The sequence below is a fragment of the Ranitomeya variabilis genome, chromosome 3 (assembly GCF_051348905.1).
Source record: "Ranitomeya variabilis isolate aRanVar5 chromosome 3, aRanVar5.hap1, whole genome shotgun sequence".
In the NCBI taxonomy this organism is placed as follows: domain Eukaryota; kingdom Metazoa; phylum Chordata; class Amphibia; order Anura; family Dendrobatidae; genus Ranitomeya; species Ranitomeya variabilis.
In genome coordinates this window covers 251632314-251658537 of record NC_135234.1, presented here as the reverse complement: position 1 = coordinate 251658537, position 26224 = coordinate 251632314, and the positions used below count along the sequence as shown (strand labels likewise).

General features: G+C 43.5%; 2 protein-coding genes across 2 annotated transcripts in view; one reads left to right on the top strand and one right to left on the bottom strand.

Annotated features, from left to right (window-relative positions):
• Positions 1–26224, bottom strand: part of CSRP1 (cysteine and glycine rich protein 1) — a 178309-nt gene that overhangs the window by 30313 nt on the left and 121772 nt on the right. The gene's annotated exons all lie outside the window — the stretch shown is intronic.
• LOC143815782 (microtubule-associated serine/threonine-protein kinase 4-like) lies at positions 792–11298 on the top strand. Its single transcript, XM_077295379.1, has 18 exons — positions 792–1313; positions 1872–1973; positions 2431–2524; positions 3332–3402; positions 5710–5795; positions 6126–6334; positions 6803–6941; positions 7034–7166; positions 7306–7471; positions 7606–7707; positions 7961–8083; positions 8237–8346; positions 8440–8531; positions 8800–8898; positions 9216–9314; positions 9653–9741; positions 10339–10428; positions 10974–11298. Exons 1-18 carry the CDS (start codon positions 1086–1088, stop codon positions 11111–11113), a joined length of 2172 nt encoding a protein of 723 aa, XP_077151494.1. The 5' UTR covers positions 792–1085; the 3' UTR covers positions 11114–11298.

Here is a 26224-nt window from a genome sequence, read left to right as displayed (position 1 = left end):
AGTGCTGGAGTCCTGAGTTCAAATCCCACCAAGGACAACATTTGTAAGGAGTTTGCATGTTCTCCCCGTGTTTGCGTGGGTTTCCTCTGGGTATTCAAGTTCCCTCCCACATTCCAAAGCCATAGTGGTAGGCAATTTAGATTGTGAGCCCCATCGGGGACAACGATGATAATGTGTGCAAAACTGTATAGTGCTTCGAAATATGTTAGCGCTATATAAAAATAAAGATTATTATTATCATAGGGTCCAATACTGCAGGGTGTCAGATGCCATATACAGATGACACCCGCAGGAATTGCAGCCGTCTGGCGGCGCTATACCCTTATTTCTGCAGACCGCTAAAAAGCCGTGCTGAGAAATAAGGCCCCCTTAGCCACAGCCGTTAAAAGGCGTATCGGCGGTCGTCCAGGGGTTAATATAAGGAGATAAGGAAACCCCAAGGGGCACTATTAATATTATAAGGAGGCCCAAGGGGGCATTATTAATATTTTAAAGAGACCTTTATGGCCACCCTCATATATTGATATTCTTGTTAGTAGTACCTTTTGATTTTCTCCAATGGTCTGCAGGGTCATATTTGTAATAGAGACCCCCCATCTTTGGAAGTGGGTGAGGGAGAGCAACATGGGCCTGTGTGCTTCATATGCCAGGGCTGGATGAAGGTGTTACCACAGTAAAGATACTTCTTTTATCACCGGAATCTGACTTTCTAATTGATACAAAATGCTATAATTTTTACTGTGTATAACAGATATAAAATAATTTATCTTCCAATATAAAAATCCCCTCACTGATCAGAAGAGTAGAGCCCCCATAGCGCTTTCCTCCATGCCTGCTTCTGGTACTGATGCTCCGCTTAGATTGTTGCCCCTTTAAGGGTTGCAACCAACTTCCTTATAAGGTAAGATGGGAAGATGCCGCTTTAAGAAAAGAACACGAGATTCCGTTATGACATCACAATTAACCATCACTTCTTATCCCGGTGTTTTCCCTGCTGTTGTCACTTTGACATTCCGGTGTCATTGCTGTTGGTGTGATAAGCTACATAGCTAGTCATTTACTAACTGCGCTTTGATTTGCTTGAAATGTCTGGGATTCCTCCAGACAGACTTCAGGTGTTAGCACTACTCCAGGGCATTCTTACCACCTATGCCCCTGACATTGTGCTACCACTGCCCAATGGCGTCCTCAGCTTCACTTACCGGCTGGTTATGGAGCTAATGAGAGACTGCCTGACCAAATACCAACAAGGTCGAATAAGCCAAGAATATCTTGAGCATTTACAACAAAACATCTGGACATTAGTACAACAGGCAAGTAGCAGACGATCTGCACAAATCATTTCACAATAATAATAATGGAATATAAGTTTATCCTGCACCAAATACTCAGATAGAATATCCGAGGAGCGTAAATAGGGCGCACAGGCTACAGGACAAGGCATAGGGGGGTCTAAAGGGTTCATCGAATTAGAGTTGGGAAGGTTGTGGACGCTGGGGGAGGGGAAATTGGATGGGTTAATCCTTTATGGACCACAGAATTATTTCGCTCACTTTCTTTCAATAGCCATAACTTTATTATCTCTCCATTGACAAGGACTTGTTTATTGCGGGCTGAATTGCAGCTTTCAATGGCTCCATCCTATTTACCATACATTGTATTGAAACAAGGGGGAAAAATTCCAGCCATGTGTCTTATTTCCATACGTTGAGTATGGAGGGAGGACGTGGAGATGTAAAGGTTTACAGGTGACTGGTTCCCTCGCCAGCTGTGATGTAGCACTTGTAGAGAAACATGGTGACATAAATGGCCTCCTCCATTCTGAACTTTTTCTCATGATTTTCATTTCTTGTTTTTTCCCATCTCTATAGGCTGAAGAAAAATCCCAAAGTGGAGAATTGGCCTTTTTTAAACAACTGGCCCAAAATGTCCTGCTTGTACTGGAGTATCTGGCCCACGAACTGGAGCGCCTGGTAAGGATCCATCACCTTCTACATCTCATGTCCTTGTTGTCTGATCTTCTCCAGATCACCAGTCATATAGCAGGAGCTCAGATTTATGATGGTAGAGGCCTCCCTGTCCGCACCGGTCAGACACAGGATACTTTATGGCAGCCTGTCTCTGCGGCTCCATCCTCTGTGATGACAGCCTGTACTCAGCGGTGCAGAGTTTGTATTTCTACCTCTTTCTCGCTCGATCATCACAATCTTCCTCCTGGTAAATGCTGCAGTTCTGATAGAAGTTATTAGAGAACAGTTGTAGATACAAATCCGTTATATTAATGTGGATTTACTGGGGAGAGCGGCCGTGAATAGTCCGTCCTATACTGAAATTATCAAATAAATCCAGGTTTAGTCCTTCCTGCTTTATTTATACGGTAATTTAGTGTTTGAGAAATGTTATATTAATTGTATATATTTCATCCATCAGGAAACATCAGACGGTGACTCCAAAGAGGGGCAAAACCTAAATATTGCTGACCCCGATACCAGTGAGTCGGGGCTAAACTCTGATCTGACAGAAGGTAAGCCGATCATATTTTACATACAAATATTAAGTTATAGAGAAGAGCAGAGAATATGTGGATTTATTCTTCATCCTCTGTATGAGGCCGGTGACGGCTCCTGAACCCCTTATAGACTACGAGGGGGCTCACGTAATTCTGCTTCTCTCCTCTGTGGTCTTCTCAGCTCCCAAATGTACAAAGAGGCTCACAGGTCCCCAATCATGTCATCGTTCGGGATTCAATTAGATCCTAAGCAATATCAATCTGTGTGTCTCAAAATACACAAATAAATAAGAGAAACCTGCATTGTCTGGAAGTGTGAGGATCAAGACTCGCATTTCCTGTAGGAGTCTTCCACATCCACTTAATGACGACAAAGTGGACCTTCTTCAATATCCCCTGGAAGAAGCCTACACAAAACTTCTTCAATACTCCTTGGAAGAAGCCTATGCGAAACACGTGTCGGAGTCTTGCTCTCCTTCCTCCCAGACAGAACACATTTCTCTTATTTGTCTTGTTTATTTTGAGGCCTATAGATTGTTCCTGTGTCTTCTAAATTCTAGAAAGACACAAACTTGTATAAATACGATTATGAATATGTTTTGATGTGATTTTGATGACCCGTTCTTGGTATGAAAAGGTGGGGAAGCGTTCTCTACGTCTTACATTCTGTTGTTATACTTTTATCATGAATTATTCTAACTAATCAAATAAAACTTGTTACATTTTTATATTTGTTTTTCTGCTTTCTTTTCTTTTGGTTATTAAGTTCTGATATAGACTAATACATGATGACGTCTCTTCATTATTTTATCATTACTTTAGAAATAACTCTGCTGGCAAATGCTGATAGTGGAATATGTGAGACACCAGAGATCAGCCACGAATCTGTCAGTGTAAGTATCAGAGGGACGTCTGTATCATCAGAGGACGGGGTGTGAATTACACGTCCCATATTATACCTCATATGATAATGGGATATCTCTGTTCGCCATGTAGATCGGACCTATTATGTGTGATGATGACATTATTATTCCTGCCTTCCCTGTGTGATGCCCCTTATCCCCAGTGCCGGCTCCAGGTTTTCATGGGCCCTGGCGAAAGAGTCCCAGTGGGCCCCTTTAACACATACCACAATTCAGAATGCACGGATACGGCAGAGAAATATAGGAATAGTACAATGCCAAAGATTTCACATACTGTACTTCTTACATTACATGAGTGATATCTATTGTGCATTCTACATTAGCTCAGAAACCAGACAGTATAATCCTCTATACAGAATAATGAGCCCCATATATTGCTCCAAACAGAATAATGAGCCCCATATATTGCCCCATACAGTATAATGGCCCCATATAGTGCTCCATACAGTATAATTGTCACCACATAGTCCTCTATACAGAATAATGAGCCCCATATATTGCTCCAAACAGAATAATGAGCCCAATATTATGCTCCATACATAATAATGAGCCTCATAGAATGCTCCATACAGTATAATGGGCACCACAGAGTACTCCATACAGAATGAGCCGCATATGTTGCTCCATACGGAATTGACCCCATATAATGCTCCATACAGTATAGTGAGCCACATATAATTCTCCATACAGTATATGATGGGCCCCATCTATTGCTCCATATATAATGGGCCTCATATAATGCTCCATACAGTATATGATCGACCCCATACAGTATACTGAGTCCCATATATTGCTCAATACAGAATGGGCCCCATATAATACTCCTTACAGAATGGGTCCCATATAATGCTCCAAAAATAATTGTCCCCATAAGATGCTCCATGTATAATGGGCTCCATATAATGCTCCATATATAATTGGCCATATAAAATGCTCCATATATAATTAGTCCTATAAGATGCTTCATATATTGGCCCCACATACTGCTCCATATTAAATTGGCCCCATATAATGCTCCCTATAGAATTGGCTTCATAATATGCTCCCTATATTATTGGCCCCATAAGATACTCCATATAGAATTAGCCCCATATAATGCTCCATATATGAGCCCCTTCTGATGGTCCCCATATATTACTCCAAATATAAAAAAAAAATAAAAAATAATGAAATACTCACCTCTCGTTGCTTGACGCTGCTCTGCTCTGGACTCCTCACCATCGATGTCTTCCTGCTCTCTGTACTGCGACTGCTCAGGCAGAGGGCGCGCACTGGTGATGTCATCGCGCCCTCTGACCTGAACGTCACAGTCAGAGGATGGAAGACGCTGCAGCACTGGAAATGGGGGAGGTAAGTATCGCAACTTAGTGCCGTGGCCTGAAGCAGGCGGGGGTCCACTCGCGGGGGCCGGCACTAGCGCACCAGTGTCCCGACGGCGAGTGGGCCCCCTGCCTGTTCAGGGCCCCGGCACTTGCCCGGGTGCTGACGCCGGCCCTGCTTATCCCCCCCCGGCAGTAATGATTCATGTGTATAGGGGGTATCTCCTATAATAGGGTCTGTGGAGGGTCCGGCTTGTATCACGTCCCTACTTCTGCTGCAGTGTAATCAGCGGGGACGTGATATAGAAGGAGACATTCCTGCATCTTGAGCTTATATCTTCCTTGATTACCAACGTCCAAAACAGATAAAGCTGGCACTTCCAAATACAATGTAAGAACCACTGGTCACCCCAAAGGGGTAACTAACATGAAGAGATCTAAACTAACATTAAATTAAGGCTTTTATTGGAAAACTTTCATAAAATGCATAGAATGCCCAAGCACCCTAACATAAGGTGGAGGCTAAGTGCAATACATCATAAGATTATATCAATTGCAAGGCGCCCCCGGAAGAAGCCTGGTGCGAAACGTGCGTTGGGGTGAGGTGGACCGCTGTGCTATCTTTGCAGGTAGATATTATTATAGTATCTGATTATGTACATTGACACAGTTTGTGTATTAGGAGCATGCTTGGGCAGCTAAGATGTACTGAAAGGAATTTGTTATTGTGATACCACTACCTTGCAATTGATATAATCTTATGATGTATTGCACTTAGCCTCCACCTTATGTTAGGGTGCTCGGGCATTCTATGCATTTTATGAAAGTTTTCCAATAAAAGCCTTAATTTAACGTTAGTTTGGATCTCTTCATGTTAGTTACCCCTTTGGGGTGACCAGTGGTGCTTATATCTTCCTGCAGTTTCTATGTCCTAAAGTCATTTTTTATTCCTTTTTAGGACTTGATCGGATCATTGAACCCGGAGAGAAATCCTTGTAAGAGCGACTATAAACCCATCAAACTGATCAGCAGTGGAGCCTTTGGGTGAGCTTTACTTTGGTATAATATTTATTTCTCAGGGCTCCTTATAACAATGCCTCTGTCTCTGCGTCCTGCCCGTGCAATGTTCCCATAGAGAAATGATGAGTCCACATCACTGTCCACATCTGTCTGTCACTATCCAGGTCAGTTAGGATGCTGTGTGGATGAGGACCCCCATAAGTGATCATTTATGGAGTATTATTTTATGTATTTCTGGATTTCTAGTGATGGCTGAACATCTAGTATTAATCATTAGTACAGGTGATCACTTAATGAGGTCTACAGACAGTTAGTAAGAATTCATAATAAATCATGGATTTTCTTCCTTTCCAGGGCCGTCCACTTAGTTCGCCATAAAGACACAGACCAGATATGTGCTGTGAAGAAAATTGACAAGGAGAACCTGAAAAATATAAAGATGCTTGAATTGGTCTTTCTGGAGAGGGACATCTCAACATTTGCGGATTGTCCCTTTGTGGCCTCCATGTTCTGCTCCTTTCCTACCAAACTTCATCTGTGTATGGTCATGGAGTATGTACCAGGTAGGAAACTTCCATAGTATCTATATCCAGCCCACGTCTGCTGAATCCTAGCATCTATATATGCCCATAATGTGCCCACATGGATGGTTACATGTCCACTCTGCATTTACTACGCGTTATTTGTTACTAAGAAGCCTGAAAAACCATTGATCTCTCTGGAAGTCTCCCTGTATGTCATCACTGAGCACGGCAGCAGCTTCCACTATGGAGAAAAGGAAGATCTGTCTCAAACAGTTTTTATAGATGAGAACTTCACAGAGAAGTAAATGAGAGGCTTGTAGATGAGACCCGGCGTGGTCTCTTTGTATAGGGTCACTGTGTAGTATACAGTATACGCTCTACATCACACAGTATATCTCTATATAGGCCATCCTGTCCCAATGTCTCTGCTTATCTCCCATTCACCCTCATCATGTGTAATTTACACTGTAACAAACCCTAACCTGTCATATTTGCTTTCTCCCACAGGAGGAGACTGTGGCAGTCTTATAAATCACAGGGGTCCTTTACCCCTCCCCTTGGCACGACTGTACATTGCTGAAACCATTCTTGCTGTGGAATATCTGCACAGCTTTGGTGTGGTGCACAGAGACCTGAAGCCTGACAAGTAAGTGCCCCCTGTAGTAAAATAAAGGGGAAGAGTTTGTTATACAGTCTATGGGTTATTACTTGGGGCTGACACCATCTTTTCTTTCACAGTATCCTGATAACATCAACAGGACATATTAAGGTCACCGATTTTGGGCTTTCAAAACTCGGCCTCATGAGACCGACATCAGACATCTACAAGGCCCCAACTAAGGACATCACCCACGAGTTCCTTGATGGCGAGGTCGGCTTTACTGACAAGATCTTGTACTTTACAGATCTCATCTCTTTCTCTGATAATTTCTCTATAAAACGTTAACATTCATGTTATTTGTCGCAATAATGTTTATTGATCATCATCTCATTCTTCTGTTGGTTTCCAGGCTTTTGGCACCCCTAAATACATGGCCCCAGAAGTTATCCTAGGGAAAGGCTATGGAAGGCCTGTTGACTGGTGGTCAGTAGGGATCATCCTGTATAATTTTTTCTTTGCAATTACACCATTTCGAGGGGCTTCCAAAAGAGAGATAGTACGCAGTGTCCTTGAGGGTAAGTAAAATAATCTGAGTGTTATTTGGCTTCATTGGTTCTGTGGTTTAGTTTCTAGCTTTAATAAGGAATTTTTTAAATGAAAATAAATGAAGAAATTTTATTTCCTGTAATCTTTGCTTTTTATATAACAGATGACATAATTTGGAAACATCATAACTACTCTGCTCCACCCTATGCTCGTCGCCTGATCACTGAGCTACTTCGGAAGAATCCAGCATATAGACTTGGGACAGGTAATATTATAATAGTATTATGACTTATTACACTTCTGTAACCAGACAAATGGTCGTGTCCATGAGGTTCAGCACTGAGGTTCTGTATTCTACCTACATGTCCAATCTCCATTCTTCATGCTATGACTTTCAGTACATTTCCTTCATGTTGGCTCTGTTACCTCTTCAGTTCATGCTAACATAAACTGTACAGATACGGAGCAGTTTCTCTGACAGTGACTGTATCAATTTCTTTCTTGTCTTGCTTTTCCAGAAGGAGCAAATGAGATCAAAGTTCATCCATTTCTACGTGTTTTGGACTTCAACAAACTTCTAAGTCAGAAACCCATGTTTGTGCCTGATCTAAAGTCAGATGAGGACACATGCTACTTTATCAGTAAGTAAAATGAGACGTCATCTACAAAAAACTGCTGTGTGTCCTGTCTTTTATTTTATGTGAAAATCAGTTCACATCAATATTAGTGATAACATGATGACAGTCTGACTAGGTCTTATGCTAATAGTTTCTGATAACACTTGTACTTTGTAGTTGGTCGTAGCAGACAAAAACATATGAATTCAGATGAGGGGGACACAACTGAGGACAATGACTGGCCAGAAATGAAAAACTTTGTATCATCTTATCAAAGGTTTTCTAAAGTAAGTATGTAGCCAATAAAATATCTAACAAATAAATATAATCAGAGAAAAGCTAAAAAATATATCAATTTTATATTTCTCTGTGTGTTTTAGCTACATATCACCAATACCGGGATCATGACCAATGTAGAGCCTTCTTCACCTCCACAGTGTTCCAAAGAGAACCATGAAAACCACTCAGACATGTGAGTAGATTATTATTGTGAAATTTAGTTCTGATATATGTACACAACTAAATACAAGACACAAGTAACACAAATATCTGGCTTGTGTAAACTCTGCAATAAGAGCTGGTCATTTCGTCAGCTTACAATATTTACAGGCCAATATTACTAGTTGGGGTCCTGAGAAGGGTATCTCCTCCATGTTGTCCAAATTGGCCTTACAGACAGGTGTTCTTCCCTTTTGTATTGATTTTATTTGTAATTTACTTGTCTTTCTTCTATCAAAAAGGCAGAAGGAATCTTCCCCTTCCAAAACTATTGGAGACAATGAAGAGCCTATGTCAGCTCAAGGGCTTTCCTCAGAGAACAGCAAGAAACACTCAGACATGTGAGTAGATTATTAATATGAGATTTAGTTCTGACATATGTACACAGTCAAATACAAGACACGAGTAACAAATCTAAATTCAGAATCCACCACAACTTCATTGCTGACCTCTATAGGTCTAGCTTGTGTAAACTCTGCAATAAGAGCTGATCATTTCAACCAGCCATTCGATTTCAGCTCATTACAGGCCAATATTACTAGTTGGGGTCCTGAGAAGGGTATCTCCTCCATGTTGTTCTAATTCACCTTACAGACAGGTGTTCTTCCCTTTTGTATTGATTTTATTTGCAATTTACTTGTCTTTCTTCTACCAAAAGGCAGAAGGAATCTTCTCCTTCCAAAACTATTGGAGACAATGAAGAGCCAATGTCAGCTCCAGGGCTTTCCCCAGAGAACAGCAAGAAACACTCAGACATGTGAGTAGAATATTTTTATTATGAGATTTAGTTCTGATATATGTTCAGAACCAAATACAAGACAAAAATCTAAATCCAGCATCCACCACCCCGTGATTGCTGATGTTTGTGGGTCTGACTTTTGGTAACTCTGCAGTAACAGCTGATCATTATGACCAGCGATTCATTTCCAGCTCATTACAGGCCAATATTGCTAGTTAGACTCCATTCTTGCTGGTAGAAGGCGGTGTGAGCAGGGTATCCCCTCCATGTTGTCCCAATTGGCTTTCAGACAGTTGTTCTTCCATTTTTTTTATTGTTTATACTTGTAATTTACTTGTCTTTCTTCTACCAAACAGGCAGAAAGAATTGTCTTCTTCCAATACTAATGGAGACAATCAGTGTTTCAGTGCTAAAACCAGCGAGTCCTCCTCGCCCTCATTGTCAGGTATGTACAGATTTATAGGCCGTCCAATCATAGCCTATTATCCAAAATTATAAGGAGAATCAGCACATGAAGGCTCCAATACTTATTTTATTCCTGTTGCTCCTCTGAGTATTCTGGTTTTGAGTCATGGACTTTTTTATGGTCTTTACCTAGAGGGCGGTGCTCTCAGGATCCTCTGGGGCGTGTCTTCAGGTTGCTCTGCAATATTAAGCTGTGAGCCACGCCCCCATTGTAAAGACCATAAAAGTTAGCACTAAATAAAAAGGCCCATATCTCTACACCCGTGTGGCGGATTTTAACAAGAAAAATATCAGAATACTCAGGGAAGCGCTGACAAAAAGTAAGAGTGAATCTGAGACACCTTTGATCTGGTGATGAGTCCACTCTAAAGTTACATTTTAGTTTTATCCTACTTATTATATAATAACACTGAGGCTTGCTAATGATAATGATAATAAGGGGACATGGTTCCTTTGGGAGACACCACATGGCGGCACACAGAAAAGCTGCATATTAATCAGTTTGCATAACGCTATAAAGATACAAAGCTAATCTTCTATGACTTCATAATCAATATTTTTTCTGCCTTTTCATTAGAATCTCCAGTTCAGAGAAATAGAAAATCATTTTTAAAACTGAGAAAACAACAAAAAACAGAGAAAGTAGAAGAAGGGGAAAGAAGGCGAGGTAAGTGTGGCAATAAGGCCCATGTTGTATGATATCAGTGGGAAGAATTCATGTGGAGCAGATGTTATCTGTCAGTGATGGGATTGTCACATGTATGATGACTGACGTCAGTGGTGGGATTGTCACATGTATGATGACTGACGTCAGTGGTAGGATTGTCACATGTGTGATGACTGACGTCAGTGGTGGGATTGTCACATGTATGATAACTGACGTCAGTGGTGGGATTGTCACATGTGTGATGACTGACGTCAGTGGTGGGATTGTCACATGTATGATGACTGATGTCAGTGGTGGGATTGTCACATGTATAATGACTGATGTCAGTGGTGGGATTGTCACATGTGTGATGACTGGTGTCAGTGGTGGGATTGTCACATGTATGATGACTGACGTCAATGATTGTCACGCGTGTGATGACTGATAATGATCCTGCACCTCTTTATGAAGAAGATTCCTCTACCATTCTGTCTCAGTGACACCACAGTAGTACCCTCTGATATGGAGCCCCATTCTTTACATTACTTTTACATCTTTTCTCATAGGTTCTATCTTCCGCCGGATGATATCATCCTGCCGGCGTGGATTATCCAGGGCTGCTCGCGCTGTCAGAGAAAGCTGCATTTTTGCACCTTGTCAGCATGGCAGCTATAACATCTCTACGACAGAAATCCCCCACATCTAGCGCCCTGAAGACACTACAGCACGTCCACCATCAATGCTGTACCTGTGTGGAAGGACATGTACCATCTACCTGTGGCCTCCTGACCAGCATCAACATCTGCAAAAGTTGAAGGCTCCTCCAGGAACATGTCCTCATCCTTCCATGCTATTTTTAATTAATCTAAATAAATAAACATTTAAAACCGATTAATATCTTTCCTAATTATTACTGACATTTATGGTATATCGATACTTTACATCATGTTCAGCATAGCACACAGAAGGAGCAAGAAACCCCCTATGAGTATGATTATAAAAACGCTTTATATTTTAAACCAGAAGTACAAATAATAATAATGACTACATGATATGAGAAATAGTGACAAGGTAGCTGCTAACCAAGAGAGCAGGGAGTATAACAGACAATACACAGAGTGACAGCAGGACACATTATAGAGAGTGAAAATAAAGCCCCTAACACTTATAAGTGCTAATCGCAAAATTAGAATATCATCAAATAGTTAATTTATTTCAGTTCGTCAATACAAAAAGTGAAACTCATATATTATATAGAGTCATTTCCAACAGAGTGATCTATTTCACGTGTTTACTTCTGTTAATGTTGATGATTATTGCTTACCGCCAATGAAAACCCAAAAGTCATTATCTCAGTACGGTAAATTAGAATTAACAAAAACACCTACAAAGGCTTCCTAAGCGTTTATAAAGGTCCCTTAGTCTGTTTCAGTAGGCTCCACAATCATGGGGAAGACTGCTGACCTCACAGATGTCCAGAAGGCAGTCACTGACACACTCCACAAGGAGGGGAAGCCACAAAAGGTCATTGCTAAAGAAGCTGGCTGTTCACAGAGTGCTGTATCCAAGCATATTAATGGAAAGTGGAGTGGAATGAAAAACTGTGGTAGAAAAAGGCGCACAAGCAACCGGGATAACCGCAGCCTTGCAAGGATTGTTAAGAAAAGGCCATTCAAAGATTTGGGAGTGATTCAGGAGTGGATTGCTGCTGGAGCCATTGCTTCAAGAGCCACCACTCATAGACGTATCCAGGCCATGGGCTACAAGTGTCACATTCCTTGTGTCAGCCACTCGAACAATAGACAACGCCAGAAACGTATTACCAGGGCCAAGGAGAAATAGAACTGGAATGTTGTCAGTGGTCCAAGCTGTTGTTTTCAGATTAAAGTAAATTTTGTTTTTCATTTGGAAATCAAGGTCCCAGAGTCTGGAGGAAGTGGAGAGGCCACAATCCAAGCTGCTGGAGGTCTAGTGTGAAGTTTCCACAATCAGTGATGGTTTGGGCAGCCATGTCATCTGCTGGTGTAGGTCCACTGTGTTTTACCAAGGCCAAAGTCAGCACAGCCGACTACCAGAAAATCTTAGAGCACTTCATGCTTCCCTCTGCTGACAAGCTTTTTGGAGATGGAAATGTCATTCTCCAGCAGGACCTGGCACCTGCCCACACTGCTAAAAGTGCCAATACCTGGTTTACAAACAACAATATCACTGTGTGATTCTCTATGGGGTCCTGTCAAGAGGAAGATGAGACACCAGACCCAACAATGCAGACGAGCTGAAGGCTGCTATCAAAGCAACCTGGGCTTCCATAACCCCTCAGCAGTGCCACAGGCTGATCCCCTCCATGTCACGCCGCAATGATGCAGTAATTGATGCAAAAGTATCCCTGAGCAAGTATTGAGTTCATTTACTGAACATACATTTCAGTAGGCCAACATTTCGGATGTTAAAATTATTTTTCATGCTGGTGTTATAAAGTATTCTGATTTACTTATATAGATATTTGGGGCACCACGGTCAGTGGGATTCACACCAAGACCCATGGAAGGATCAATACTAAAGTGCAGAGAAGCAGAGTAGGTCTTAAAAACGGGGATCACCACACACATGAATGTAGCAAAATTGAACACAGCTTTATTTTAGAATAAACAAACATGAGGCAAAGCACAAACATTTAAAACCATTTAAAAAAGGGAGTACGTGACAACCCTATACACAAACAGCCCCTAATAAGGCTAAAGACCCAGATTTACCCCACCCACCGAATCGGACCCAGAGTGACCGCGCCCACAGAATCGGACCAAAAGTGACCCCGCCCACCGAATCGGACCTAGATTTACCCCGCCCACAAAATCAGACCCAGATTGACCCAACCCACCAAATCGGACCGCCTGAGGGGCACCCAAGTGTGAAAGTCTTGCAGGGGCAGCCCGGGCACCATTCCAAAGCACTATCTGTAGTTCCTTCAGGAAATACCCATCTAGTTCTTCTTATTATTATTCAGTCCGCACGTAATGCGGCCCGAACCGCTTCACTCACAGACTCCAGTGAGGTGTCATTTCGAAGCCAGTGTCCCCAAGAGGTGTGCTAAGTATTTTTCGTGTCGATCGGATTTGTAGTTTTGGCGCAATTGGCGTTTGAAAAATGTTTTCCCCTCATTACTCAGTGCATTTCAATAGGGAAATTTTCCCATACATTTATAATGGGCCTGATTTCTGAGGCAATTTCTAAAAATAACTGCCAACTGCCATCTGGCTGATTAGCTCAGACCCAGTTACTATGCCAACACCTACGAACTCTAAATGACACCACTGTTATGGTTCTCAATGGCAAGAGAACATAGCCCAGCAAACATAAGTACTAGCTCTTGGAAGGATGGAAACTAAACTGACCATGAACTAAACCTGCCGCACAACTAACAGTAGCCGGGTAGCGTAGCCTACGTTTTTTATCCCTAGACGCCCAGCGCCGGCCGGAGGACTAACTAATCCTGGCAGAGGAAAATATAGTCCTGGCTCACCTCTAGAGAAATTTCCCCGGTAGGCAGACAGAGGCCCCCACATATATTGGCGGTGATTTTAGATGAAATGACAAACGTAGTATGAAAATAGGTTTAGCAAAATTGAGGTCCGCTTACTAGATAGCAGGAAGACAGAAAGGGCACTTTCATGGTCAGCTGAAAACCCTATCAAAATACCATCCTGAAATTACTTTAAGACTCTAGTATTAACTCATAACATCAGAGTGGCAATTTCAGATCACAAGAGCTTTCCAGACACAGAAACGAAACTACAGCTGTGAACTGGAACAAAATGCAAAAACAAACGAGGACAAAAGTCCAACTTAGCTGGGAGTTGTCTAGCAGCAGGAACATGCACAGAAAGGCTTCTGATTACAATGTTGACCGGCATGGAAGTGACAGAGGAGCAAGGTTAAATAGCGACTCCCACATCCTGATGGAAACAGGTGAACAGAGGGGATGATGCACACCAGTTCAATTCCACCAGTGGCCACCGGGGGAGCCCAAAATCCAATTTCACAACAGTACCCCCCCCTCAAGGAGGGGGCACCGAACCCTCACCAGAACCACCAGGGCGATCAGGATGAGCCCTATGAAAGGCACGGACCAGATCGGAGGCATGAACATCAGAGGCAGTCACCCAAGAATTATCCTCCTGACCGTATCCCTTCCATTTGACCAGATACTGGAGTTTCCGTCTGGAAACACGGGAGTCCAAGATTTTTTCCACAACGTACTCCAACTCGCCCTCAACCAACACCGGAGCAGGAGGCTCAACGGAAGGCACAACCGGTACCTCATACCTGCGCAACAATGACCGATGAAAAACATTATGAATAGAAAAAGATGCAGGGAGGTCCAAACGGAAGGACACAGGGTTAAGAATCTCCAATATCTTGTACGGGCCGATGAACCGAGGCTTAAACTTAGGAGAAGAAACCCTCATAGGGACAAAACGAGAAGACAACCACACCAAGTCCCCAACACAAAGCCGAGGACCAACCCGACGCCGGCGGTTGGCAAAAAGCTGAGTCTTCTCCTGGGACAACTTCAAATTGTCCACTACCTGCCCCCAAATCTGATGCAACCTCTCCACCACAGCATCCACTCCAGGACAATCCGAAGATTCCACCTGACCAGAAGAAAATCGAGGATGAAACCCCGAATTACAGAAAAAAGGAGACACCAAGGTGGCAGAGCTGGCCCGATTATTGAGGGCAAACTCCGCTAAAGGCAAAAAAGCAACCCAATCATCCTGATCTGCAGACACAAAACACCTCAAATATGTCTCCAAGGTCTGATTCGTCCGCTCGGTCTGGCCATTAGTCTGAGGATGGAAAGCAGACGAGAATGACAAATCTATGCCCATCCTAGCACAGAATGCTCGCCAAAATCTAGACACGAATTGGGTTCCTCTGTCAGAAACGATATTCTCCGGAATACCATGCAAACGGACCACATTTTGAAAAAACAGAGGAACCAACTCGGAAGAAGAAGGCAACTTAGGCAGGGGAACCAAATGGACCATCTTAGAGAAACGGTCACACACCACCCAGATGACAGACATCTTCTGAGAAACAGGAAGATCCGAAATAAAATCCATCGAGATGTGCGTCCAGGGCCTCTTCGGGATAGGCAAGGGCAACAACAATCCACTAGCCCGAGAACAACAAGGCTTGGCCCGAGCACAAACGTCACAAGACTGCACAAAGCCTCGCACATCTCGAGACAGGGAAGGCCACCAGAAGGACCTTGCCACCAAATCCCTGGTACCAAAGATTCCAGGATGACCTGTCAACGCAGAAGAATGAACCTCAGAAATGACTTTACTGGTCCAATCATCAGGAACAAACAGTCTACCAGGTGGGCAACGATCAGGTCTATCCGCCTGAAACTCCTGCAAGGCCCGCCGCAGGTCTGGAGAAACGGCAGACAATATCACTCCATCCTTAAGGATACCTGTAGGTTCAGAGTTACCAGGGGAGTCAGGCTCAAAACTCCTAGAAACAGCATCCGCCTTAACATTCTTAGAACCCGGCAGGTAGGACACCACAAAATTAAACCGAGAGAAAAACAACGACCAGCGCGCCTGTCTAGGATTCAGGCGTCTGGCGGACTCAAGATAAATTAGATTTTTGTGGTCAGTCAATACCACCACCTGATGTCTAGCCCCCTCAAGCCAATGACGCCACTCCTCAAAAGCCCACTTCATGGCCAAAAGCATCACCAAATACTCAAAGTGGCCCTCGGGCGTATTAAATGCGGTCTTCCACTCATCCCCCTGCTTAATTCGCACCAAATTATACGCCCCACGGAGATCTATCTTAGAGAACCACTTGGCCCCCTTTATGCGAGCAAACAAATCAGTCAGCAGTGGCAACGGATATTGATATTTAACCGTGATTTTATTCAAAAGCCGATAATCAATACACGGTCTCAAAGAGCCATCTTTCTTAGCCACAAAGAAAAAACCGGCTCCTAAGGGAGATGACGAAGGACGAATATGTCCCTTTTCCAAGGACTCCTTTATATATTCTCGCATAGCAGCATGTTCAGGCACAGACAGATTAAATAAACGACCCTTAGGGTATTTACTACCCGGAATCAAATCTATGGCACAATCGCACTCCCGGTGCGGAGGTAATGAACCAAGCTTAGGTTCTTCAAAAACGTCACGATATTCAGTCAAGAATTCAGGAATCTCAGAGGGAATAGATGATGAAATGGAAACCACAGGTACGTCCCCATGCGTCCCCTTACATCCCCAGCTTAACACAGACATAGCTTTCCAGTCAAGGACTGGGTTATGAGATTGCAGCCATGGCAATCCAAGCACCAACACATCATGTAGGTTATACAGCACAAGAAAGCGAATAATCTCCTGATGATCCGGATTAATCCGCATAGTTACTTGTGTCCAGTATTGTGGTTTATTACTAGCCAATGGGGTGGAGTCAATCCCCTTCAGGGGTATAGGAGTTTCAAGAGGCTCCAAATCATACCCACAGCGTTTGGCAAAGGACCAATCCATAAGACTCAAAGCGGCGCCAGAGTCGACATAGGCATCCGCGGTAATAGATGATAAAGAACAAATCAGGGTCACAGATAGAATAAACTTAGACTGTAAAGTGCCAATTGAAACAGACTTATCAAGCTTCTTAGTACGCTTAGAGCATGCTGATATAACATGAGTTGAATCACCGCAATAGAAGCACAACCCATTTTTTCGTCTTAAATTCTGCCGTTCACTTCTGGACAGAATTCTATCACATTGCATATTCTCTGGCGTCTTCTCAGTAGACACCGCCAAATGGTGCACAGGTTTGCGCTCCCGCAGACGCCTATCGATCTGGATAGCCATTGTCATGGACTCATCCAGACCCGCAGGCACAGGGAACCCCACCATAACATCCTTAATGGCATCAGAGAGACCCTCTCTGAAATTCGCCGCCAGGGCGCACTCATTCCACTGAGTAAGCACAGCCCATTTACGGAATTTCTGGCAGTATATTTCAGCTTCGTCTTGCCCCTGAGATAGGGACATCAAGGCCTTTTCCGCCTGAAGCTCTAACTGAGGTTCCTCATAAAGCAACCCCAAGGCCAGAAAAAACGCATCCACATTGAGCAACGCAGGATCCCCTGGAGCCAATGCAAAAGCCCAATCCTGAGGGTCGCCCCGGAGCAAGGAAATCACAATCCTGACCTGCTGAGCAGGATCTCCAGCAGAGCGAGATTTCAGGGACAAAAACAACTTGCAATTATTTTTGAAATTTTGAAAGCAAGATCTATTCCCCGAGAAAAATTCAGGCAAAGGAATTCTAGGTTCAGATATAGGAACATGAACAACAAAATCTTGTAAATTTTGAACTTTCGTGGTGAGATTATTCAAACCTGCAGCTAAACTCTGAATATCCATTTCAAACAGGTGAACACAGAGCCATTCCAGGATTAGAAGGAGAGAGAGAGAGAGAAAGGCTGCAATATAGGCAGACTTGCAAGAGATTCAATTACAAGCACACTCAGAACTGAAGGGAAGGGAAAAAAAAAAAGAAAAAAAATCTTCAGCAGACTTCTCTTTTCTCTCCTTTCTCTGTCAATTAATTTAACCCTTTTTGGTCCGGTCAAACTGTTATGGTTCTCAATGGCAAGAGAACATAGCCCAGCAAACATAAGTACTAGCTCTTGGAAGGATGGAAACTAAACTGACCATGAACTAAACCTGCCGCACAACTAACAGTAGCCGGGTAGCGTAGCCTACGTTTTTTATCCCTAGACGCCCAGCGCCGGCCGGAGGACTAACTAATCCTGGCAGAGGAAAATATAGTCCTGGCTCACCTCTAGAGAAATTTCCCCGATAGGCAGACAGAGGCCCCCACATATATTGGCGGTGATTTTAGATGAAATGACAAACGTAGTATGAAAATAGGTTTAGCAAAATTGAGGTCTGCTTACTAGATAGCAAGAAGACAGAAAGGGCACTTTCATGGTCAGCTGAAAACCCTATCAAAATACCATCCTGAAATTACTTTAAGACTCTAGTATTAACTCATAACATCAGAGTGGCAATTTCAGATCACAAGAGCTTTCCAGACACAGAAACGAAACTACAGCTGTGAACTGGAACAAAATGCAAAAACAAACGAGGACAAAAGTCCAACTTAGCTGGGAGTTGTCTAGCAGCAGGAACATGCACAGAAAGGCTTCTGATTACAATGTTGACCGGCATGGAAGTGACAGAGGAGCAAGGTTAAATAGCGACTCCCACATCCTGATGGAAACAGGTGAACAGAGGGGATGATGCACACCAGTTCAATTCCACCAGTGGCCACCAGGGGAGCCCAAAATCCAATTTCACAACACACCACCAAGACAGTTTTGCCAGATAATATCAGCTCTTAAAGTGACCCGCCCACCAAATCGGACCCGGAGCTGCGCAGCATACAGAGCAGAGCCCCGCAGTATACAGCGCAGAGCCCCGCAGTATACAGCGCAGAGCCCCGCAGTATACAGCGCAGAGCCCCGCATTATACAGCGCAGAGCCGCGCATTATACAGCGCAGAGCCACGCAGCATACAGCGCAGAGCCGCGCATTATACAGCGCAGAGCCGCGCAGCATACAGCGCAGAGCCGCGCAGCATACAGCGCAGAGCCCCGCAGCATACAGCGCAGAGCCCCGCAGCATACAGCGCAGAGCCGCGCAGCATACAGCGCAGAGCCGCGCAGCATACAGCGCAGAGCCCCGCAGTATACAGCGCAGAGCTGCGCAGCATACAGCGCAGAGCCCCGCAGTATACAGCGCAGAGCCCCGCAGTATACAGCGCAGAGCCACGCAGTATACAGCGCAGAGCCGCGCAGTATACAGCGCAGAGCCGCGCAGTATACAGCGCGGAGCCGCGCAGCATACAGCGCGGAGCCGCCCAGCATACAGCGGCGCCGCCCGCCAAATCGGACCCAGAGTGGCGCCGCCCGCCAAATCGGACCCAGAGTGGCGCCGCCCGCCAAATCGGACCCAGAGTGGCGCCGCCCGCCAAATCGGACCCAGAGTGGCGCCGCCCGCCAAATCGGACCCAGAGTGGCGCCGCCAGCCAAATCGGACCCAGAGTGGCGCCGCCCCCCAAATCGGACCCAGAGTGGCGCCGCCCGCCAAATCGGACCCAGAGTGGCCTCAACCCTGAGGGGCTACAACTACCAAAACAGCGCCTGAGGGGCACCCAAGTGTGAAAGTCTTGCTGGGGCAACCCAGGCACCATTCCAAAGCACTATCTGTAGTTCCTTCGGGAAATACCCATCTATTTCTCTCTGTTATCAGCCATTCCCCGTCCTGCTGTCAGTCTTTTTCTCTCTGTTATCAGCCATTCCCCCGTCCTGCTGTCAGTCTATTTCTCTCTTTTATCAGCCATTCCCCTGTCCTGCTGTCAGTCTATTCTCTCTGTTATCAGCCATTCCCCGTCCTGCTGTCAGTCTATTCTCTCTGTTATCAGCCATTCCCCAATCCTGCTGTCAGTCTATTTCTCTGTTATCAGCCATTCCCCTGTCCTGCTGTCAGTCTATTTCTCTCTGTTATCAGCCATTCCCCGTCCTGCTGTCAGTCTATTTATCTCTGTTATCAGCCATTCCCCTGTCCTGCTGTCAGTCTATTCTCACTGTTATCAGCCATTCCCTTGTCCTGCTGTCAGTCTATTCTCTGTTATCAGCCATTCCCTTATCCTGCTGTCAGTCAGAGTGACCCGGCCCACCAAATCGGACCCAGAGTGACCCGGCCCACCAAATCAGACCCAGAGTGACCCAGGCCACCAAATCGGACCCAGAGTGACCCGGGCCACCAAATCGGACCCAGAGTGACCCGGGCCACCAAATTGGACCAAGAGTGACCCGGCCCTCCAAATCGGACCCAGAGTGACCCGGCCCTCCAAATCGGACCCAGAGTGACCCGGCCCACCAAATCGGACCCAGAGTGGCCTTAACCCTGAGGGGCTACAACTACCAAACCAGCGCCTGAGGGGCACCCAAGTGTGAAAGTCTTGCAGGGGCAGCCCGGGCACCATTCCAAAGCACTATCTGTAGTTCCTTCAGGAAATACCCATCTAGTATTATTATTATTATTGCTGTTAGTATTATAAAAGGGTCAGAGAGGCATTATTATTTCTAACTAAATAAAAAAGAACAGGCAAGGCAGTCACTATTATTATCACTATCATCAGGAGCCCACAATGGGCACTATTATTATAAGGAGGACCGAGACACACTATTATCACTATTATCCCCTTCACCTCAGGGCCATTTTTCGTCTTTACATTCCTGTTTTTTCGCTCCCCTTTTTCTCAGAGCCATACGTTTTTTATTTTTCCATCAATATAGCCATATGAGGGCTTGTTTTTTGCGGGACGAGTTGGACTTTTGAACGACACTATTGGTTTTACCATATCATGTACTGGAAAACGGGAAAAAATGTCCAAGTGCCATGAAAAAAAAGTACAATTCCACAATTGTTTTGTTTTTTTACCATGTTCATCAAATGCTAAAATGTACCTGCCATTATGATTCCCCAGGTCATTACAAGTTTGTACATACCAAACATGTATAGGTTCTTTTTTATATAAGTGGTGAAAATAAAAATCCAAAATTAATTAATTAATTCATTAATTATTTTTATATATTGATAGATCGGGCGATTCTGTACTCAGCAATACCAAATATGTGTATTTTTTTAAATTATTGTTTTATTTTGAATGGGGCGAATAAAGGGTGATTTAAACTTTTTTTAAATTATTTTTTAATATTTTTTTAAATTTTTTTTTCTACTTTACACTTCCATTAATAGAAGAAGCTGCGATCATCTGATCACTTGTGGTACAGAGAAAGGGCTGCAGCCCTGCCCTGAGAAGCAGAAATGCTTACTTCCTACGAGCGCAGACCGCTGCTCATAGCTATCTGGCTATGACAACCTGAGTTCCTGCAGACCCTGGGTTGTCATGCCAACCCATCAGCGACCAGCAGACCCGTGACACGGGCCCCAATGGGCGGGATTAGTTACTCGCTTCAGACCAGATCGTACTAAATACCCTGTCAGAGATTGACAGCAGCATTTAACAGGTTAACAGCTGTAGGGGGATGGCGATTCCACCCGCGGCTGTTAGGGGCACATGTCAGCTGCTGAAATAAACGACATGTGCAGGAAAAGATGTGGGCTCAGCGCCGGAGCCCACATCAAAGGGGGAGACGAGACATGCACTATACATGTAAGGCGCATGTCGGGAAGGGGTTAAAGGGAATCTGTCAATAGGATCATCTCTTCTAAGGTGTCTACATAAAAATGCAGGTCATAGAAAGTCGAATAAACTGATACCCTGATATCCGTGATTCAATTTGTTAATCCAGAGAAATCCACTTTTTTTTCTAAATATGTAAATGAGCTGTTAAGATCTATGGGCCGGACATAGATCTCCCTGAGAATCTGCCTCCAGAGAGTATTTTAAGTATCAGTGTGAGACATGTAATGACTGACAGTCTGCTCTCTCTAATCAGTCTTACACTGGTAACTGTTTCATTGAAAATAAGCTCTGAAGACAGATTCTCAGGGAGATCTATGTCCGGCCCATAGATCTTGACGGCTCATTTACATATTAAGAAAAATGTGGATTTCTCTGGATTAACACATTGAATCACAGATGTCAGAGTATCAGTTTATTCAACATTCCATGACCTACATGCCCATATAGATGGTTTAGGAGAGTGGATTCTCCTGTCAGATTACTTTTAACCCCTTAGTAACTGAATCAATTTTGACCTTACTGACCAGGACAGATTTTTTTAAATCAGACAACTGTCAGTTTATGTGGTAATAACTCTGGAACCCTTCAACAGATCCCACCGATTCTGAGATTGCTTTCTCGTGACATTGTACTTCACGATAGTGGCAAAATTTGTTCGAAATGACTGTTTATTTGTGAAAATATCGGAAACTTGGCGACAATTTCTCAAGTTTAAAGCTTTAAATTTCTATGCCCTTAAATCAGAACATTATGTTACACAAAATAGTTAATAAATAGCATTTACCGCATGCTACTTTACATCAGCACAATTTTGGAAACATCATTTTTTTTGTTAGGAAGCCAGCGAGTTCTCATTTTTCTAACAAAATTTACAAAACCATTTTTTTTAGGAACCACCTCACATTTGAAATGGTTTTGGGGGCCTATATAACAGAAAATACCCCAAAGTGACACGATTCTTAAATCTTCACTCTTAGAGTGCTCAAAATCACATTCAAGAAGCTTATCAACTTGAGGTGCTTCACAGGAACTAAAGCAATGTGGAAGGAAAAAATTAACATTTAACTTTTTGTCACGAAAATATTATTTAGCCCCAAACGTGTTATTTTCAAAAAGGTAACAGAAGAAAATGGACCCTAAAATGTGTTGTGTAATTTCTCCTGAGTAGTTGATGCCTCATTTGTGGGAGAATACTACTGTTTGGGTGCACGGCAGGTTTCAGAAGGGAAGGAGCGCTTTTGACTTTAGGAACACAAAAATGGCTGGAATCGGGAACGGATATCACAGCGTGTTTTTGAGAGCTCATGCTGTGCCGAAACAGTGGAAACCCCCACAAATGACCCCATTAACGGATGTGCTTCACAGAAGTTTATAACGTAGAGCTTTGAAAATAAAAAAATCACATTTTACCCACAAAAATGTACTTTTAGCTCCAATTTTTTATTTACACAAGGGTAACAGGATAAAATGGACCCCAAAATTTGTTCTTCAATTTCTTCTGAGTACGTCGATACCTCATATGTGGTGGAAATCCACAGTTTGGGTGCACAGCAGGGCTTGGAAAGGAAGGAGTGACGTTTTGGAATGCAGACTTTGATGAAATTTATAACATTAGGTCGTCATGTTAAAAATTTTCATTTTTTTCACAAAAATTTAGTTTTAGCCCCAAATTTGCAATTTTCACAATGGATAATAGGAGAAAACGGACTGCATAATTTGTAAGCCATATCTTGTCAAAAACTTCCGCTTGGGCACATGTCAGGGCTAGGAAAGTAAAGAGCGCTATTTGCCTGGGATAGATTGTGAATGCCATGTCGAATTTGAAGAGCCCCTGACATGCCAAAGCACACAGAATTTTAGAACATTGAGGTGGAAATGTGACATTTTAGGGTAATTTTTGTATTTGCTGCAAATTTGTCAGGTAGACAACGGTTAGATGCCCCTAAGGTGCCAAAACAGCAGGAATCCCCCAAAATGACCCCATTATAGAAACTGCATCTCTCAGTGAATTCATCTAGGACTGCAGTGACTATTTTGTAACATCCACGCTATGCTTTTTTTCTGGAGAATTGCAAATCTGACAGTCTAGTACTGTGTTCCCATACAGTGTAGCGCCCCCATATATTATAGCGCCCCCATACATTGTACCCACCTTGTGCTTCTGGTGACACACACTACGTAAATTATTAGGTGCTCTCTCCCCACACGATAATGTCAAACATGTGGCCTTTTACTCTAGTTTAGGCACAGTTGGGATCAGAAGGGGCATTCGCATTTGGGAGCGCAGAATTCACTTGATTTTATTTGAGGGGACGGGACCATGTAACTTTTCCAGAGACATCGTTCTACCAGTAACGTCGGAACACCCTACAGTTCCAGTGACAGACCTACTTGGTGTTTGGAGGATGTCTGTGTTACATCTCTGTGTTTACTCAAGGTAAGTGTTCCCCTTGTTCGTCTATCCCAGCTGTCTTTAGTAGAAGTGGGGATTAACTATTGCACACCCTGTCCTTCCTGCTCGGCAATAGGTGCAGAACCTATATAGGGACGTTTAGGGCAGACAGTGACTTTAGATTTGCCTAGGGGTCTCCACTCCCCCCTTCCTTAGTGTTGGGCTCCCTTCCCCTCATCCCTTCATGTTGCTCTTAGTCTTTCCTACACTGTGCATTACAACTTACCTTAGGGGTTACCGTGGAAATCTCACAAAAATGTGACTCAAACGAAACCCCCAACGGAAACACCCACCATAATGTGGCAGATGGAGACACTTTCTACTCTGTTTGGCATCTGCGCTAATGGTATCCATCTTTTCAGCTGTGCACAGATCTGTGGTCGCCCACACTTGTATGCTAAAATGACTCCTAAAATGATGGGACACCACCAGAACAGAGACTAGTCCAAAGTCATTCCGTCTGCCTCATAATTGAGTAGTTATGTCTGGGGTTTCGTCTGAATTGCAGTTTTGGGGAATTTACACAGTAATCCCGAAGTAAGCGTTCAGCGGAGAGCGCAGGATAAATGTGAGCTGAGCTTTATTCCGATTTTTGGGAGGTAGAATGAATAAATAGTATTACAAGAATAGTCCTTATTTTTACGTTTGCGCGGCTCAGCATACAGAATAAGTGATTTATTCTTTGGGTTGCTGTGATTACAGATTTATATTTTTTTTTTAGGTTTTGCTGCTATCACATAGTAAAAATATAAAAAGTCGTTTTTTTTGTTGCCATATTTTGAGAAATGTAACCTTTTTGTTTTTGGTGAACAGAGCTGTATGAGGGCTTATTTTTTGCAAGATGAGTTGCAGATTTTGTTGGTTCCATTTTGGGGTACATAATATTTTTTTATCACTTCTTATTCAGACTTTTCAAACAGAGAATGAATAAAAACCAGCAATTCAGTTATTGCTTTTATTCTTATTTATTGCACCATTCACCGTGCCATAAAAATAATAAAAACAATTTGTTCGTCGGATCAGTACAATTACAGAGATACCAGATTTGTATTGGTTTTTTATGCTTTCTATTTTACAGACTGAAAACAATGTTTTAGCAAAATGAATTTCTTTTTGCATTGTCATATTCTTAGAGCTGTAACTTTTCTATTTTTTCTGCAGAATGAGCCATATGAGGGCTTGTATTTTGCAGGACCATTTGCAGTTTTCATTCATACAATTTATTTTACATATGACTTTTTGAACACTTTTTATTCACTTTTGTGTGAGTCGCTATGATGAAACTGACATTTTTGGGGTGGTTTTTATTTTATTTTTTTTACATCTTTCGCCAAACTGAATAAATAATGTGCCAGTTTTATAGAGCGGGATTTACCTGACGCGGCGATACAAATTATGTGTATTTTTTTTGTTTTATGCTGCATTTTTTTTTCACGTTTTTACACTTTTTCACTGTGGAACATGTATAATTTTTATTTTGATCACTGGTCTCATATACTGCTGTACTCATATACAGCAATGCAGGCAGGGCCGGACTGGCCATCTGGCAAATGCCAGAAGGGCCTGTCTAGTCATGGGCTGCCTTGTCTGCTACGTTGCTAACAGAATTGGGGTTCTCAAGATACCCATACTGTTAAAGGGAACCTGTCACCACGTTTTTGGAAGATGGGATAAAAATAGCGTTAAATAGGGGCAGAGGTGGGCATTACATTAGTGTGTTTGTTATGCGTTTATTACCCACCTAAGTTGCCGAAATACCTTTGCAAAGTCTCCGTTTTCGCCTGTCAATCAGGCTGGTCTGGTCAAAAGGGCGTGTTGTCTTCCCCCAGATTTTGCGTAGTTTTCCGTTGGTGGCGTAGTGGTGTGCGCATGCCCAAGGTCCCGAATCCTCTGCCAGGGGATTTAAAAGAGCGCGCTGTTCATTATTTCATTGGTGATCGGTGGGCGCGGCCATCTTCCTTTGGCCGCTCGTGCGCAGAAGCGGCGCTCTGCTGGCCGCGGCGCTCTGCTGCCGCGGCGCTCTGCTGGCCGCGGCTTCAGGAAAATGGTCGCCGCGATATCCATCTGCGCACG